At 45.5% G+C, this 17,282-nt stretch overlaps 1 protein-coding gene across 1 annotated transcript; it reads right to left on the bottom strand.

Moving 5' to 3' along the window:
• Positions 1–267: 267 nt before the first annotated feature.
• Positions 268–2,085, bottom strand: LOC101906359 (Y-box-binding protein 3-like). Its single transcript, XM_010822050.3, has one exon. The coding sequence runs from the start codon at positions 1,859–1,861 to the stop codon at positions 749–751; it is 1,113 nt and encodes a 370-aa protein (XP_010820352.1). The 5' UTR covers positions 1,862–2,085; the 3' UTR covers positions 268–748.
• Between the last annotated feature and the right edge of the window lie 15,197 nt (positions 2,086–17,282).

The following is a 17,282-nucleotide window of genomic DNA, read 5'->3' as shown; positions in this document are numbered from 1 at the left end:
GCAGCCCACGAGGCTTCCACGTCCCTGGGATTCTCCAGGCAAGAACACTGGAGTGGGTTGCCATTTCCTTATCCAATGCATGAAAGTGAAAAGTGAAAGTGAAGTCACTCAGTCGTGTCTGACTCTAGTGACCCCATGGACTGCAGCCTACCAGGCTCCTCCATCCATGGGATTTTCCAGGCAAAAGTACTGGAGTGGGGTGCCATTGCCTTCTCTGAATTTTGGGCTAGTAGGCTTTAAAAAATTTCAGACAACAGTGATAAGAGATAAAGGCAACATGAAATGTTTTATTGTTAAAATACAAGCCAGGTGAGCAATGTGACATCATCTCTAGTTTCAGATAATCTTCATTTTCTTTCTTTCTTTCTTTTTTTTTGGTTAAAAATAAAACACAGTTTTTTAAGGTTATTTCAACAAATTCACCTGGAGATGCAGAATAATAGGTGTGGTCCTGGTCAGACTATTAAAGATATAGGTTCAGAAGTGTGTGTTTCTGTGCGTGTGTGCATGTGTGTGTGAGTGTGTGTGTGAGTGTGTGTGTAGGGTAACTACCAAAGCAGATGATATGAGGGAATTTAGAATTATATAGATCTTGTAATTTATCTTCTCACCTTGGGTAAAGGGCATGTATCTTTTTCAGGGCCCAAATCTAACAATCTGTGTGCATGTTTGGACTGAGCTCCTCAAGGGGACATCACCCGTAGCCCAGGGCTACAGGGGAGTCCCTGGGGAGCAAGCCGAGCTGTGACTAGGCCCGGGCGGCAGAGGGTGCATCCATGACCGAGGGGTTCTTCTCCTCAGGGGCGTCGTTCTTCTTGGCCACAGCGACAGAAGCTGGTGTTTCAGTGGCGCTCTTCCTGATCTTGCCCTCTCCTCGGTCGGAATTCTGTCCCTGGGCGCCAGGCACTTGCTGCGGGAGGCGGCGCGGGTTATTGGGACGGCAAGATCCATAGCGTGGAGGGGGCCTCTGTGGCGGATTGCCGCTGGCTTCCTGCCGGCTCTCGCTGTGCTCTGCCTCCAGCTCCTCCGAGATGCCTGGTGAGTGTCTTGGACCAGGAGTGATGCCTCGGCCCCTAGGGCGACTCAGCAGGTAGCTGGGGCCCCGACCCCGCCGAGGATGCCCCTCTTGCCTTGTGGTGGGGGTGGACCCAGGCTGCCAGTCGGACTGGGGGCCGCTGGTGGTAGCCAGGATCGATGGGTGGCGGGTCACAGATGGTGCCCTGCGGGAGGGCGGGAAACGCCTCAGTCGTTGGTCTTGGGAGTGGCCAGGGAGAGGGCGTCTGAGGCCCTGGGCCGCAGTGAAGCCTTTGCCTCTGCCCTCGCGTTCATCAGCGTCGCCCTCCGTGCTCTTGGAACCTCGAGGTGGAGGCGCGTGGCTGTGGATGCTGAAGCCCCGGTGGATGCTGCTGCAGTGGGCAGTGTAGCAGCTTCCCTTAAGTGGCACGCCCGCTGGCCCAGTCACCTTAGCGGCCTCGGTGCCCCGCTCACCCTGCACCACGTCGAACTCCACCGTCTCGCCGTCGTCCACGCTGCCTCGGTACTTGCAGGGGGTTTCCCCAGTGATGGCCGTATGGTGAACAAACACATCTTCCTGGGTATCGTGCCTCCTGATGAAGCCGTACCCTTTCTTATCCTTAAACCACACGACAGTGCCTAGGACCCTCTTAGCAATGACCTTCTTAGGCGCCTTTCCCTTGGCGCCCCTGGTGGTGGTTTTGGGGATCCCATCCCCACTGAGGTGGCCTGTGTCTAGGCCTAGGGTCTGGTCTCCGCCTCCCAAGGATGCCAGGGGTTTCCACGCCACGTAAGGGCAGAAGGAAGTGGCCATGTCCTTGAGGGTGGGCTCTCCCGCCTCACTCATCAGATCGTCCTTGATCTCCTTTGTCCAAGAATCAGAAGGAAATTTGTCCTTCTGAGGTTGGAAGGGTGGGAGGGGGCTCGGGCTGGAGGCAGGAGCCTCTCTCTGGGAGGTTTGTGGGTTAGGGCCAAGGGCTCTCTGGATTTAGTCCGAGAGTCTTGGAGAGGCCTGTGGCATCTCCTGAGACGACGGGGACGCGGACCAAACAATGGCTGCCATGGTGATGGTGAGCTCTTGAGGGGTGGGGGCGGGGTGGGTCTTTGACGTAGCTTGAGTGGGGTGGGGGGGTGGGGCAAATGCACTCCACCCCAGCCTCCTGCCACCACATCATAGTACCTCCTGCTTCATGGTGGAGAAGGTGGCACACTTGAAGCTCTAGGAAAGGGCCTTGAGCACCCTCTTGCTTGCTTGAGGGGACCCACGTTCCAGCCCTCTTCCTTGGTTGGGGAGATTCGCAGCCTTCTAAGGGCACTCGTTCAATATTCTCTCGCAAATCTCTGGTCCTCTTCCGACCCCCGGGGAGCTCATTGTGTGGGTCAGGCATTTTGTGTCACTTGAGGCAAGATGACAGCCGGCTGATTTGAAAACCTAATCAAAGAAACCTGCTGTGGGTTTTGTCTGTTTGTTTTGTTTTTGTTTCCCTTCTGAAGGCTGCCAGGCCTAGAATGCCAGTGCTGAGAGGACACTAATGTAGTACATGTTTATCCAGACTAGTGTTAAGATTATGTTGACCTAAAACAAATAGACTGCCAGGGGTTTCTCCACCATAAATGAGTTTACTCTAGATCAACAGAGAATTACAATTCGGGGTCTACAACCATGGTGAGCCACACACAAGCTTCCCTAACAGGGAGAAGATAACTCTTTGAAAGAATGGGGAGGTTAGGAAGGCTGCACTAGGCAAAGTGTCCATGGAAGACTGAGGTTTTGAAGTATGGTGGCTCTTCATTTGCTGAGTCCTGACAGTATCTCATTGGCTAAGCTATTAGCATTCAAGAAGAGGAAGTATTTCTTCTTCCTGCTGGGTTCTGGTGTCATGTCTGAGAGCCCTCTCTTCTGGCCTCCCAACTCTATCATAATGGAAGTGTCTTTTTATTAATTTTTACCCTTCATCCCTTTGACCAAAATCTTTCTCTGAAAGCATCATTGATCAAGAGTTAGATTTTTTTCAGTTTCAGCAGCTTTTTGCCAACCCCTGACCACCTTCCTTACACGCCCCCCCCCCCCGCCCCCGCGCCACTGCCACACCCCCATGCCTGGAAAGACCTCTCCTGGGCATAGCATCCCATGTTAGAGTGAAAGTGCAGAGTTTGGAAGTGTATTGAAGTCACTTTAGAGTAAGAAGGAGGGGCCAGAGGGAGAACCCTCAGGTACTTTTTCTCTAAAGTTCATGTTTTCAAGATCATAGACACCGGAGATCACCTGAAGCATTGTGCCCCCATCAGAGGTTTGGCAGACAAACTTTCAAGAGATGTACTCTGAATATCCTGGGAAGGCTGTCTTGTCAGATATCATGTCTGCTTCCACTTCAGAAAACCTCAACTCTCAGATCACTAGGTACTGTGCAGGTCCTGTCAGGATTGGTGCTTTCTTTAAATGTGTCATGTGAGTCCAAGAGTCTATTCCCTGGAGCTTGGTTGCACAAGGGCTGGCTAGCAGTACCTGATAGGGGCCTTCCCAGCAAGGTAGAGGTGACTCCTTCTGGAAGTGTTTTTGCCAATAGATGTAACGTCCCTGTTGCAAGGTGTGTTGAAATATCAGAGGACCTTTCCTTTTTTCAGTGGTGGGTCCAAAGAGGCAGGAGCCAAGTGACTATCCTATGACTGTCTCAAAGGGTGAGAGTTTATGCGTTCCAAACAGAGTGGATCTGTGATTCAGAAGGACCGAAAGGCAATGCTTTTGGACAAGGTAATTGGAGGGCCTCCACAAATCTTGCCAACTGAGTCTTAATAATGTTGTTAGTGCATTTGACTAAACCAGAGGAGTGAGGCTGGTCAGCACTGTGAAAGTGTTGTAAAACTAGCCAAACAGTGCAGACTTGTGGAAGTAACTGACCAGTAAAATGGGGGCCTCAATCATTCTGAAGTTTGAGAGGAGTTCCCCGGATAGGGATAATCTTTTCCAAAAGGACTTTAGCCACAGAAGAGGCAGTAGCCTGTCTTCAAGGAAAGGTTTTGGTCCAATGTTAAAACATACCGACCGTGACTAAAACACATCCACGAGGTGGAGGAAGTTGTAAGGAATCCTATTTCCAGTGCCTGAATGCTCCACTGAGGCAGTTTAAACTGTCCAGGAGGAGTACAGCCGGTCATCTCTGGGGTGTATTTTGGACAAGTGGGCCATGTGGTTTCAAAGATGATATACAGCTAATAATAGCTAAGTTGACACAAGCATGATACACATCATACACAGTAAGGGAACTACAGATGAAAAGAATAGGATAGCACCACTCACCTGTTGGAAAAGACCCTGATGCTGGGAAAGATTGAAGGCAGCAGAAGAGGGTGACAGAGGATGAGATGGGTCGATAGCATGACCGACTCAGTGGACAGGAATCTGAGCAAGCTCTGGGAGATAGTGAAGGACAGGGAAGCCTGGCATGCTGCAGTCCATGGGGTCACAAAGAGTCGGACATGATTTAGTGACTCAGCAACAAGAACACGCACCTATTAGAACTGCTCCCTCCCTCTCCACTCCCCCAAATGGAAACACCAAATACTGGAGGATGGGAAACAACACCAACTTTAACTCATTGCTGAAAGAATGCATTTTCTGCCTCTCAAGAAAGAGATTGTCAGTATTTTCTGAAGCTAAGCAAGCCTCACACCTTGAGATCCATTGAGGTAGGCACTTATTGGCCCCTTGTTAGTGTTTCCCCACCAGTAGGGATTCACACATGCTATCATTCCATCAGTCGGCCAGTAGTTTAATGCAGGTTACAGTGGCTATGAGGGGGGATTTTAGTCTCCAGTAAAGCTGCACTGCTATTTGATCTGACTTGGATCTTTCCCTTTTAATCAAACCAACAATTGTTTAACCCTCCAGTCTTGCTTTCCCTTCTCTAAGCCTAAGTGTTAAGCCCCTCTTGCCAGTTTTACCAAGTTATAATTTGGGGAAATATCCCTGTGCACCATGACAGAGGTTTGGCTACTGTTGGTTACTTTAAGAGCAGCATTACTTGTGGAAGTATCAGCAAGGTGATTTGATTTGCCTTAGCTTCCAGAGCATCAAGTTTAGAATGCCTCGGTAAGGATTGCATCCACTAATCCCTAAACAAAAGCCATCTTAAATTTTGCTTCCACTGGCAGTTAGGAAGTCGTGTTGCTTCTACACCATTCCAAAGTTATGAACTACCGTGAAAGCGTATCTGCTATAAATTTAAATATTGTTAGTTTTGCACTTGAGAAGACTCTGGAGAGTCCCCTGGGCTGCAAGGAGATCAAACCAGTCAATCTTAAAGGAAATCCACCCTGAATATTCATGGGAAGGATTGATGCTGAAGCTGAAGCTCCAGTACTTTGGCCACCTGATGTGAAAAGACCCTGATTCTGCGAAAGATTGAAGACAAAAGGAGAAGGGGCTGGCAGAGGATGAGATGGTTAGATAGCATCAGTGACTCAGTGGACATGAACTTGAGCAAACTCCGAGTGATAGTGAAGGACAGGGAAGCCTGGCATGCTGGAGTCCATGGGGCTGCAATGAGGCAGACATGACCTAGCAACTGAACAGAGCATAAAGTTCAAGCCTGTGTGCCTGTAAGTCGCTTCAATCGTGTCTGACTCTTTGGGACCCCATGGACTGTAGCCCTCCAGGCTCCTCTGTCCACGAGATTCTCCAGACAAGAACATTGGAGTGGGTTGCCATGCCCTCCTCCCAAGCCTGGGAAAGAACAGAGAACTCATGCTTCTCTTTCAAGATGGTGGAGTAGCAGGACATGTGCTCTTCTCCTCCTGAGAGAGCACCAAAACTGCAACTAGCTGTTAAATGACCATTGACAGGAGGATGCTGGAGCTCACCAAAAACAGATACCTCTTGTCCAAAGACAAAGAAGAAACTGCAACGAGACAGGAAAATCAAAACATGGGAAAGTGAAATCCCATACCGGCCAGGAGCAGGAACCACAAACTGGAGAAGAATAATTCCAAAGACGTTCTCCCACTGGTGTGAAGGTTCAGATCCCCACATCAGGCTTCCCGGCCTGGAAATCTGGCACAGGGACTGGAATCCCCAGGGAATCTGCCATTGACCGCCAACAGGTTTTGATTGCAAGCCTTCCAGAGCATGGGGGAAAACAGAGATGCCACTCTTGGAGGGCACAGACAAAACTGTGCATGTCCCAAGGCTCATGGGAAAGGAGCAGTGACAGCACAAGAGACTGAAGCAGACAGACCTACCCACTAGTGTTGCAGATGTGGGTTAGCAGTGGCTCGCTGCAGGGACAGGGGCGCTGGCAACAGCAGTCCTGGAAGCTTCCCTTTGGCATAAGCTCTCTTGGAGGTTGCCATTAACTCTACCATAGAGCCCAAAGAGCCCCAGGGATGGGTCGCCTTAGGCCAAACATCTAACAGGGAGAAAGCACAGCCCCACTCATCAGCAAATAGTTCGAGTTTTACTGAGCACAGCCCTGCCCACCAGAGCAAGAATGAAGTTTTCACACCACCAGTCCCTCCCATCAGGAAGCTTACACAAGCCTCCTAGCCTCATCTACCTGAGGGAAGACAGAAGAAGCAAGGAGAACCACAATCCCACAGCAACCAGAACAGGAACCGCATTACAGAAAGTTAATCAGAATGAGTGATTGAATAACAATGCCTAAATCCTGGTTTTTGCTCAGTCACTCAGTCAGGTCCGACTCTTTTGGGATCCCACTGACTGCAGCATGCCAGGCTTCCCTGTCCTTCACTGTCTCCTGGAGTTTGGTTAAACTCATGTCCAATGAGTCAGTGATGCCATCCAACCATCTCCTCCTCTGTCATCCCCTTCTCCTCCTGCCTTCCGTCTTTCCTAGTATCCGAGGGTTTTCCAGTGAGTCGGCTCTTGGCGGCAATGGCCAAAGTATTGCAGTGACAGCATCAGTGCTTCCAGTGAATATTCAGGGTTGGTTTCCTTCAGGATTGACTGGTTGGGTCTCCATGCAGTCCAATGGACTCTCAAGAGTCTTCTCCAACACCACAGTTCAAAAGCATCAGTTCCTCGATGCTCAGCTTTCTTTATGGTCCGATTCTTACATCCACATGTGACTACTGGAAAAACCATAGCTCTGACTTAGATGGGTCGTTTTTGGCAAAGTAATGTCTCTGCTTTTTAATGTGCTGTCTAGGTTGGTCATAGCTTTTCTTCCAAGGAGCAAGTGTCTTTCAATTTCATGGCTGCAGTCATCGCCTGCAGTGATTTTGGAGACCTAGAAAATAAAGACTGTTACTGTTTCCTTAGTTTCCCCAACTATTTGCCATGAAGTGATAGGACCAGATCCCGTGATATTAGTTTTTTTGAATACTGAGATTTTTTGAATATTTGAATTTTGATTTTATGCAGGCTTCTTCACGCTCCTCTTTCACCTTCTTCAAGAGGCTCTTTAGTTCCTCTTTGCTTTCTGCCATAAGGGTGGTGTCATCTGTGTATCGGAGGTTATGGATAACTCTCCTGGCAGTCTTGTGCCCAGCTTGCACTTCATCCAGCCCAACAGTTTGCATGGTGTATTCTGCATATGAGTTAAATAGGCAGAGTGACAATATACAGCCTTGACATACACCTTTCCCAATGTTGAGCCGGTCCGTTCTTCCATGCCAGGTTCTAACTGTTGTTTCTTGACCTACATACAGGTTTCTCATGAGGCAGGTGAGCTGGTGTGCTATTCCTGTTTCTTTAAGAATTGTCCACAGTTTGGTGTGATCCACATGGTCAAAGGCTTTAGTGTAGTCAGTGAAACAGAAGTAGAGGTTTTCCTGGAATTTTTCTGAATCCTGGAGCAGTTGGGAATCAGCAGAACATTCCTGCTGCCAGTTAAATATAGTCACCCCTTTTTACACATGAATAACTCTGTGACAAGCTCTGTACCTCCCGGGAGCTGGCATACTGCATATTGAGTGCAGCACTTTACACAGCATCATCTTTCAGGATCTGGAATAGCTCAACTGGAATTCTATCACTGCCGGGAGCCAGCGTGAGGAGCTCCACCCATGACAAAGGTCATGAGGAAGGAGGCTCGGCATACGCAAAGGTGGGATCAAGCCTCAGGAGTCCCCCTGGAAATTCTCGAGCATCTACCCCCAAAACCAGAGTCTGCCTACTTTCTGCTTTGTGCTTTCACCTACACCTCTGACTCTACGGGGGGCTGTCCCCCACTACCTCTCTCTGAAAAAAGAGTTAGCTTACAGCTCCAGTTAATAATTCCTGGGTGTGACAGTGTTTCAACCTACAAACTCCTTTGGAAGTCCTCTAGCCTGCCTGAATAGGTTTTTCCGGCCACATGTGATTGCTCAGAGCCTCCCAACTGTGAGAGGCATGAGATGTTCTAAACTGTCTAAATACAGATTCCTTTGAGCAGTTAAAAGATTGATTAGAAATTGTATTGGTGAAGGGATTTTCACTTGTTGGGCCAATGTTTGCTGCTAAGTTTCCATATCCCTTACCTGCTGTGTCCCTGGCAGTGTATTGATTAATATAATTGGTGTAAATAGTAGCTTTAATGTTTGTAACCTGGGACCCTTGAGTTAATTCATTTTCTTGTTATAGCCCACCACACCTTTGCTCTGTAGGAATGCAACTTTATCTAATGCTTTTGGAGGGTGGCGCTTGACTTATCACCTTTAGAGAAAAATAAGTTTTCTGAAGAAAGGGTCTTAAAATGTTAACAGGCCTCTGGGCCAGAAGATGATGCAAATCACCTAAGCTTTTGCATATGATAAGTTTGCAGGAAGAAAGCCTGGCTTGCTGCATGACTCTACCCCTTCCCCCATTATCCTCTATGCATAACTTAAGGTATAAAAACTACTTTGGAAAATAAAGTGTGGGCCTTGTTCACTGAAACTTGGTCTCCCCATGTCGTTCTTTCTCTCACCTTCTGGCTGAATTATTCAGCCTCTTTTCTCCACTGAATTTCCTCACTGAGCTATCCTTATTTCAGCCTCTTTTCTTCACTGAATTTTCCTACTGAGCTATCCTTATTTTATTACTCTTTATATCCTTAATTAACGTTTAATTAAGCAGTTGTTTCCTGATCCTCGCCGATGCCGTCCCTGCTTCGAATTCCCTGGATCCACCGGGGCTGGACCCCGGCATGTACCCTTCAGTTGTCCCTTGCTCCACCCTCAGACAGCAATCACTAGGTCAACGTCTGTTAATGGATCCTGTTAGGAACCTTTCTGAGCAGGGAAAATTCAAGAATCCTTAGTCTGGCCGTTTATGTCCTCCATTCCCACAAAATAAACCCTCCAGGGCCAGGCTGACCCATCCACTGCCTCCTGATGCATACACCTCACTCAGCAGGGAGAAGCCTATGAATCCAACCCTGTACCTACAGACGACATTTCCTTGCCCTGTATCCATGTCTGTTACTTGGCATAAAGAGACATCCTGGATGGACCTGACTTCATTCCTAATCAGAGCAGATTTAGTTTCACTTCAAGTCTTCCTCTATTTTCACTTGGTGCTGTGCATCAGTATAAGTTCGTATGCTTGGTGATTTTTGGTGCTCTCTGCTCATCTCTGAAGACATCAGTTAGTATCCTGGGAAGTGCACTGGACTAGGAGTTTGGATGGACAACTTCTAGCTCTATGTTGACATGACTTTATCAAATCAGAGTTTGGTGGTGAATGCTAGGTAGAATTTTAAATTCAAGTGTCTGCCTCACCTGTGTTTCCTCTCACATCCTGTGCTAACTCCCCCAGAGCACTCGCTCCATGGTGTAGCCACCGTCAGATTTCTCTGAGGTTTCTCTCCACTAGGTTGTGGGCTACTTGAGATAAAGGGTCATCTTCTTCCTTGTTATGTGATTCCTAGTGCCTGGCAGAGTGTCTGGCACAGGAGGGCACTCAAATATTCTCTGAATGAAGTATCTCTACTGTTTCTGTGTGAATGGATTTGGATATATAGCCATAATGAGTTATTGAATACTCCCTCTCCAAATACATTAGGTTAGCTTTTAATTTTGTGTAAAATGCCTTAGCATGTAAATGAGAAAAGTATTTGGATCTTGCTACCTATAATCTAATTTCCTTAATCTGTAACATGAGGTTTTAAAGACCTCTGTTGGTTTCAAGTATCTATGGCTCATTTCCCCCACCTCCAAACCCAACTCTTGCCTCCCATCCATCAACTCCACCACATGTTCAAGTAAAGATCAGGATAGGAATGACACTCCCAAGCAGAGCTTCTCTGTTTCAAGGGATTGAGGTGTGATGAACTGCACCTGCTCAGCCTTCCAGGAATCTTCCACAGGCCCCCTGGAAGAGCTCAACCAGGAAGCACAGAAGAAGATACAGACTTCATGTTTCTCTTTACCTCCAGAAGTGTGCACAACAAAAATTACATGTGCTTCCTTGTCCATTTTATTTTTTTTCCTTCAGTTTTCCCCCACAGATTTATTGAGATATAGTGTAAATTTAAGATATACAATGTGGTATCTTTCGTACAGGTGTATGTTAAAACCTTTCCCACAATAAGATTAATTACCATATCCTTCACCTCACATAATTAGCATTTTGTTGTTGTTGTGATGGTGAGAACATTAATGCTCTACTCTCATAGCAACTTTCAAGTATACAAGACAGTATTTTTAACCATAGTCTCCAAACTGTATGTTAGGTTCTTGGAACTTAACCATCTTACAACTCAAAGTTTGTACCCTTGGATGAGCATCTCCTCATTGTCTACCACCATCAGCCCCTCATGCCTATTTTCTTTTTTATTTTTTTAAATTTTATTTTATTTTTAAACTTTACAATATTGTATTGGTTCTGCCATATATCAAAATGAATCCGCCACAGGCATACATGTATTCCCCATCCTGAACCCTCCACCCTCCTCCCTCCCCATACCATCCTTCTGGGTCGTCCCAGTACACCAGCCCCAAGCATCCAGTATCGTGCATCGAATCTGGACTGGCGACTTGTTTCATATATGATATTATACATATTTCAATGCCATTCTCCCAAACCATCCCACCCTCTCCCTCTCCCACAGAGTCCAAAAGACTGTTCTATACTTTTATATACTTAAATGGTAGTAGATTGAGTCCATAAAAAAAAAAAAAAAAACTTCAAAAGAGGCTAATTCTGCTTGCAGAGAACCACATTTTTTACTTGCCATGATGTTTTGCTCAGTTTTTCTTATTTTTGTCTCATAGAAAACTATCTAATCAATAAGTGTACATAGTTGGGCCCACCCTTCCTATTTTTTGCTCCATTTCCAGGGCAGCAAAAGAGGATGAAAATAAAAGAGTTTGGGGGTACATCTTTTTAATACATTCTTACTCTTTAGAATATCCTGAAACGTTCAACCTATAAGTCCAGATTTAGTCTTAAATTCATGACTTCTAAACAGATAAATATGTATGATCATTACTAAAACTCCTTCTAAGAAAATGTGGAAAGGACCATCACAATACAATTATGGGCTTGTAGGCTTTAAAAAGTTTCAGACAAGTATGATAATAGATGAAAGCAACTTGAAATGTTTTATTGAGAAAATGACCAATCAGGTGGATAATATCACAACAGTAATGTCAGTTCATTTTTAGTATTAGGTAATATTTGTTTTTGTATTAAAATAAAATAAAAATTTTAAAATTACTTCACCTAATTCACCTGGGGATGCAGAATAATAGCTGTGGTCCTGGTCAGATATTTTAAAATAATATATTTAGAGGTGTGTGTGAGTGTGTCTGTATGTGTGTGAGTGTGTGTGTACACAAACTACCAAGGCAGATGGTATAAGGGAATTTAGAAATATATAGATTTTGTAAGGTGTGATCCTCACACCTTGAGTAAAGGGCATTTATTATTTTCAGGTCCTAGATCTAACGTCCAATGTGGATGTTTGGACTGAGCTGAGAAAAGGGCATCATCTGCTCAAAGGGAGATCACCTGTAGCCCAGGCTAGGGAGTCCCTGGGGAGGAAGCCTAGCTGTTACTAAGCCCAGGTGGTAGAGGGTGCATCCATGAGCAGGAGTTCCCCTCATCAGGGGCATCCTTCTTCTTGGCCACAGAGACAAAAACAGGTGCTTCAGTGGGGCTTTTCTTGATCTTTCCCTCTCTTCCCTCAGAATCCCGGCCCTGTGTGCCAGGTGCTTGCTGTGGGTGGTGTCGGGGGTTATTCTGGTGGTGGGATCCATAGCATGGAGCGGGCCTCTGTTGTAGGTTCCTGCTGGCATCACATCCATTCTCCCTGTGCTCTGCCTCTGGCTCTTCAGAGATGTCTGGTAAGTGTCTTGGACCAGGAGTGGTGGATTGGTCCCTAGGGTGACTCAGCAGGTAGCTGGGGCCCACACCCCACTGAGGATGGCCCTCCAGGCTTGCAGTGAGGGCAGACCCAGGCAGGTGGTCAGACCAGGGGCCACTGGTGGTAGCCAGGATCCATTGGCAGCAGGTCACAGATGGGGCCCTGCCAAAGGGCCACAAGCACCTCATTTGTTGGTCTTGGGGGTGACCAGGCAGATAGCGTCTGAGGCCCTGGGCTGCAGTAAAGCTTTTGCTGCTGCCCTTGAGTTCATCAATGATGTCCTTGGCACCTTTGGGACCCTGTGATTTTGGCACAAGGCCGTGGATGTAGAAGCCCTGGTGGAAGCCAGAGCAGTTGGCAGCATAGCGGCTTCCCTTCACTGGGGCTAACCCACTGACATGATTTCCTTAGTGGCTTTAGTGCCCCACTTGCTCTGCACCACGCGGGACTCCACTTTCTCGCCATCACCCACGTTGCATTGGTACTTGCTGGTGTTTTTCCAGGTGGTGGCTGTCTGGTGAACAAACACATCTTCCTGGGTATGGTGCCTGCTGATGTAACCATACTCATCCTTCACATTCAAACCACTTGACGGAACCTCACACCCTCTTACTGATGACTTTTTTCAGCACCTTTCACTTGGCAATCATGGCGGTGGCCTTGGAGATTGCATCCCCACTGACATTGCCAGCATCTAGGGCTAGGGGTGGGTCTCTGCCTCCAAAGGATGCCAGGTGTTTCTGTGTTGCTTTAGAGAAGGAAGCGGCCAACTCTCTGGGAGTAGCTTCTCCCGCCTCACTCACTTCTTGCCCTCCTTTTTCAGAGAATCAGAGGGAAATTTGTCCCCCTGAGGTAGGAAGGAGGGGAGTGGGGTTCCAGCTGGAGGCAGGAAACTCTCTTTCAGAAGTTTGTGGGTTAGGTCCAAGGGCTCTCTGACTTTAGTCTGAGATTCTTGGAGGGGTCTGTGGCATTCCCAGGGACAATGGGACACAGACCTAACAATGGCTACCACAGTCATGGTGACATCTCAAGGGGTGAAGGTGGGTCCTAGGCGGGGCTCTAGCTAGTGGGCAAGGCAAATGCACTGCCCAGGCCTCCTGCCCCTATGTCACAGCACCTCCTGGTTCATGTTGGATAGGAGGCACACTTGAAGCTCTAGGGAGGGTTCTTGAACACCTTCTTGCTTGCCCGAGTGGATGTCAGGAGAGGACTCACTTTCCACCCCACTTTCTTAGTTGGGGAGATTCACAGGCTTTTAAGGGCACTCTCTTAATATTGTCTCACAAACCCGTGGCCTTTTCCCACTCCTGCTGTGTTTTCTTTGTGCATCTCGCATTTTGTGTAATGTGAGACAGGTGACAATTGCATGATTTCAAGACCCACTCGAAGAAACCTATTGTGTTTTTTGTTTGTTTTGTTTTCCTTCAGAGAGACAAAGGAAGGCTGCCAGGCTGAGAATACTAGTACTGACTGGACGGTAACCTCACTTAGGTTTATACAGACTAGTGTTCAGATTGGGTTGACCTAAAACAGACTATCAGTTGTTGCTCCAACAAAAATGAGTTTATTCTTAATCAGTGAAGAATTGCAATATATGGTCTGCAAATATGGTGAGCCACATGCAAGTCTCCCTAACAGGGATATGATAACTCTTTTAAAGAAAGAAAGAACCTGGACTGGCAACTCGTTTCATACATGATATTATACATGTTTCAATGCTAGTGGGATGACCCAGAGGGAGGGTATGGGGAGGGAGGAGGGAGGAGGGTTCAGGATGGGGAACACAGGTATACCTGTGGCGGATTCATTTCGATATTTGGCAAAACTAATACAATATTGTAAAGTTTAAAAATAAAGTAAAATTTAAAAATAAATAAATTAAAAAAAGTAAATGTAAGTACATAAAAATCTAGACTGCATATTGAAAACAAAACAAAAACCAACTACAAAGTAAACTACATATCGAAAAGCATGCCTGATACATAAAATTAAATGTTACCAAATTATGATATTTTGTAAATATTCTTCATAGAGGTTAGCAATTTTAAGGTGTAAAATGTCTTATAAATTATTTTGAAAAACTTGAACACCCAATTGAAATGTAAGCAAAGTGAACAGATAAGAAAGGACATCATTGAACATTAAAATGCTTCCATCTTTAAAAAAAAAGAAAAGAAAGAAAGAGGAAGTTAGAAAGTCTACACTAAGCAATGTGTCCATGGGAGGCTGAGGGTTTCAAGTGTGGTGGTTTTTCATTGACTGAGTCCTGACAGTCTTTCATTGGCTGAGCTCTTGCTATTCAAAAAGAGGAAGTCTTTCTTCTTTCTGTTGGGCTCTCCTGTCATCTCTGAGAGTTCTGCCTTCTGGTCTCCCAACTCTATTTTAATGTAAGTTTCTCTTTACTAATTTTTGCAGTTCTTCCCATTGATCAAGATCTTTCTCTGAAAACATCACTGATCAAGTGTCAGATTTTTCAGTTTCAACAGTTTTTGCCCTCACCATCAGTGCAAGAAGGACCATCCCTTGGTGTGGTATCCCATGTTAGAGTGAAAGTGCACAGTTTGCAAGCATAATGAAGTTACATTTGCAAAACAAGGAGGTGTAAGAGGGATAACTCTCAGGCACTTTTTATCTAAAGTTCATGTTATCAACATCATAGACAGTGGAGATCATCTGAAGCATCGTGCGACCATCAGAGGTTTGGCAGATAAATTTTCAACACACCTAATCTGAATATCTTGGGAAAGCTGTCTTATCAGATATCTTCTATTTCAATTTCAGAAAATCTTTAATTTCAGATCACCAGATGAAATGCAGGTCCAATCAGGATTGGTTCTTTCATTACGTGTATCATGCGAGTCCAAGAGACTATTATAATAGTTGGTGGCACAAGGGTTGATTAGCAGTCGCTGATAGGCCCCTTTCCAGCAAGGTTGAAGAAGGTCCTTCTGGAAGTGTTTCTTCCAGTAGAGGAATTCTCTAGGTTATAAGATGTGTTGAAATATCAGAGCACCTCTCCTTTTATCAGTCATGGGTCAAAAGAGGCAGGCGACATGTGAGTATCATTTAACTATCTCAAAGGGCAAGAGATTATGTGTTCCAAAAGGGGTGGATCTGTGATTCAACAAGCTCAATGGGAAAGCTTTTGGCAAAGGTAATTGGAGAGCTTCAACAAATTTTTCTAAGTCTTAAGAAATGTCATTAGTGCATTTGACTAAACCAGAGGACAAAGAGTGGTAAGCACAGTGAAAGTGTTTTAAAGCTAGCCAGAGTAATTGACGAGCAAAATGGGGGCCTCAATCATTCTGAAGTTTGAGAGGAGTTACCTAGATAGAGATAATCTTTTAAAAAAGGACTTTTGTCACAGAAGAGGCAGTAGCCTGTCTGCAAGGGAAGGCTTCAGTCCAATGTGAAAACCTATGTAGATATGACTAAAACATATCTATGACATGGAGGAAGTTGCAAGGAATCCTATTTCCAGTGTCTGAGTGCTCAGTTAGGCAGTTAAGAATGTCCTAAAGGAGTACATATAGTCTTCTCTGGGTTGAATTTTGGATAAGTGGGTAAGTGTATATTCAAAAGTGATATACAGGTAATCCCCTCGAGTAGGGCATGGCAGCCCACTCCAATATTCTTGCCTGGATAAATCCATGGACAGTGGATCCTGGCAGGCTGCATTCCACTGAGTCTCCAAGAATCGGACACAGCTGAGTGACTAACACTTTCACTTTCATGCTAGTGGATAGCTCCTCAGCCCTCAAATCATGGCTTAAATGTTACCTCATCAGATAGGTTTTCTGTTTTCTCTTATTTCACCATTTAAGTAGGTTTATTCTCCTGTTGCTCTGTCTTGATGTGTCATGTAAATTTCCTTCATGGTACACTTTGTTCTAGGGTTTCCCAGGTGGCTCTGTAGTAAAGAATCCACCTGACAGTTCAGAAGATGTAAGAGACACGGGTTCAATCCTAGGGGTAGAAAGATCTCCTGGAGTAGGAAATGGCAATCCACTCCAGTATTCTTGCCTGGAAAATTCCAGATAAAAAGGATCCTGGTGGGCTACAGTCCATGGGGTTTCAAAGAGTCAGATACAAATGAGTATGCATACATGTTGATTTGCAGGACAGAAGTAAATGAGATATAGGCCAGAAAAAAAAAAAATAGAAAAATCAGTGAAACAGTTTTGGTTTCTCAAAAAAATAAATAAAATTGACAAACTCTAAGCTAGATTGACTAATAAAAGAGATGATGCAAATAGCATCAGAAATGAAAGAAGAAACAAGACAATTGATAATGCATATATACAAAAGATCATAGTAGACTAAGATTAACAATGCATGCATGCTTCATCGCTCAGTTGTGTCTAACTTTTGCAATACCAGGGACTGCAGCCCGCTAGGCTCCTTTGTCCATGCAGATTCTCCAGGCATGAATACTGGAGTGGGTTGCCATGCCCTCCTCCAGGGTATCTTCCAAATCCAGTGTTTGAGCCTAGATTTCCTGCATTGCAGGTGGACTCTTTACTGTCTGAGCCATCAGAGAAGCCCAAGAATACTGGATTAGGTAGCCTGTCCCTTCTTCAAGGTATCTTCCATATCCAGGAACTGGACAAATCTGAGTCTACTGCATTGCTGGCAGATTCGTATAGTGTTACAAAAATAAAACCTACCAAGTCTGGAATCATGAAGAAAGAGATCATTTGAATAGATTTAAATCTAATAAGGAGATTGGGTTCATAATGAAATTTCCATACCCACCCTTACACATACACACAAAAGACCAGGACTAGGTGGCTTCATTAGTGAATCCTACCAAACATTTAGTAGAATTAGAAAATTCTACTCAACAAAAATTAATGATAACCATTCTGAAAATTGAAGACAAGAGAATTCTATCAAAATTGTAGTGAGGTCAACCTTACTTTGACACAATAGTGGTTGAGGCCAATACAAGAAAAAAAAAGTTACACACCTATATCCCTAAGA

The sequence above is a fragment of the Bos taurus genome, chromosome X (assembly GCF_002263795.3).
Source record: "Bos taurus isolate L1 Dominette 01449 registration number 42190680 breed Hereford chromosome X, ARS-UCD2.0, whole genome shotgun sequence".
Classification (NCBI taxonomy): Eukaryota; Metazoa; Chordata; class Mammalia; order Artiodactyla; family Bovidae; genus Bos; species Bos taurus.
This window is presented reverse-complemented; position numbering and strand designations above follow the sequence as displayed.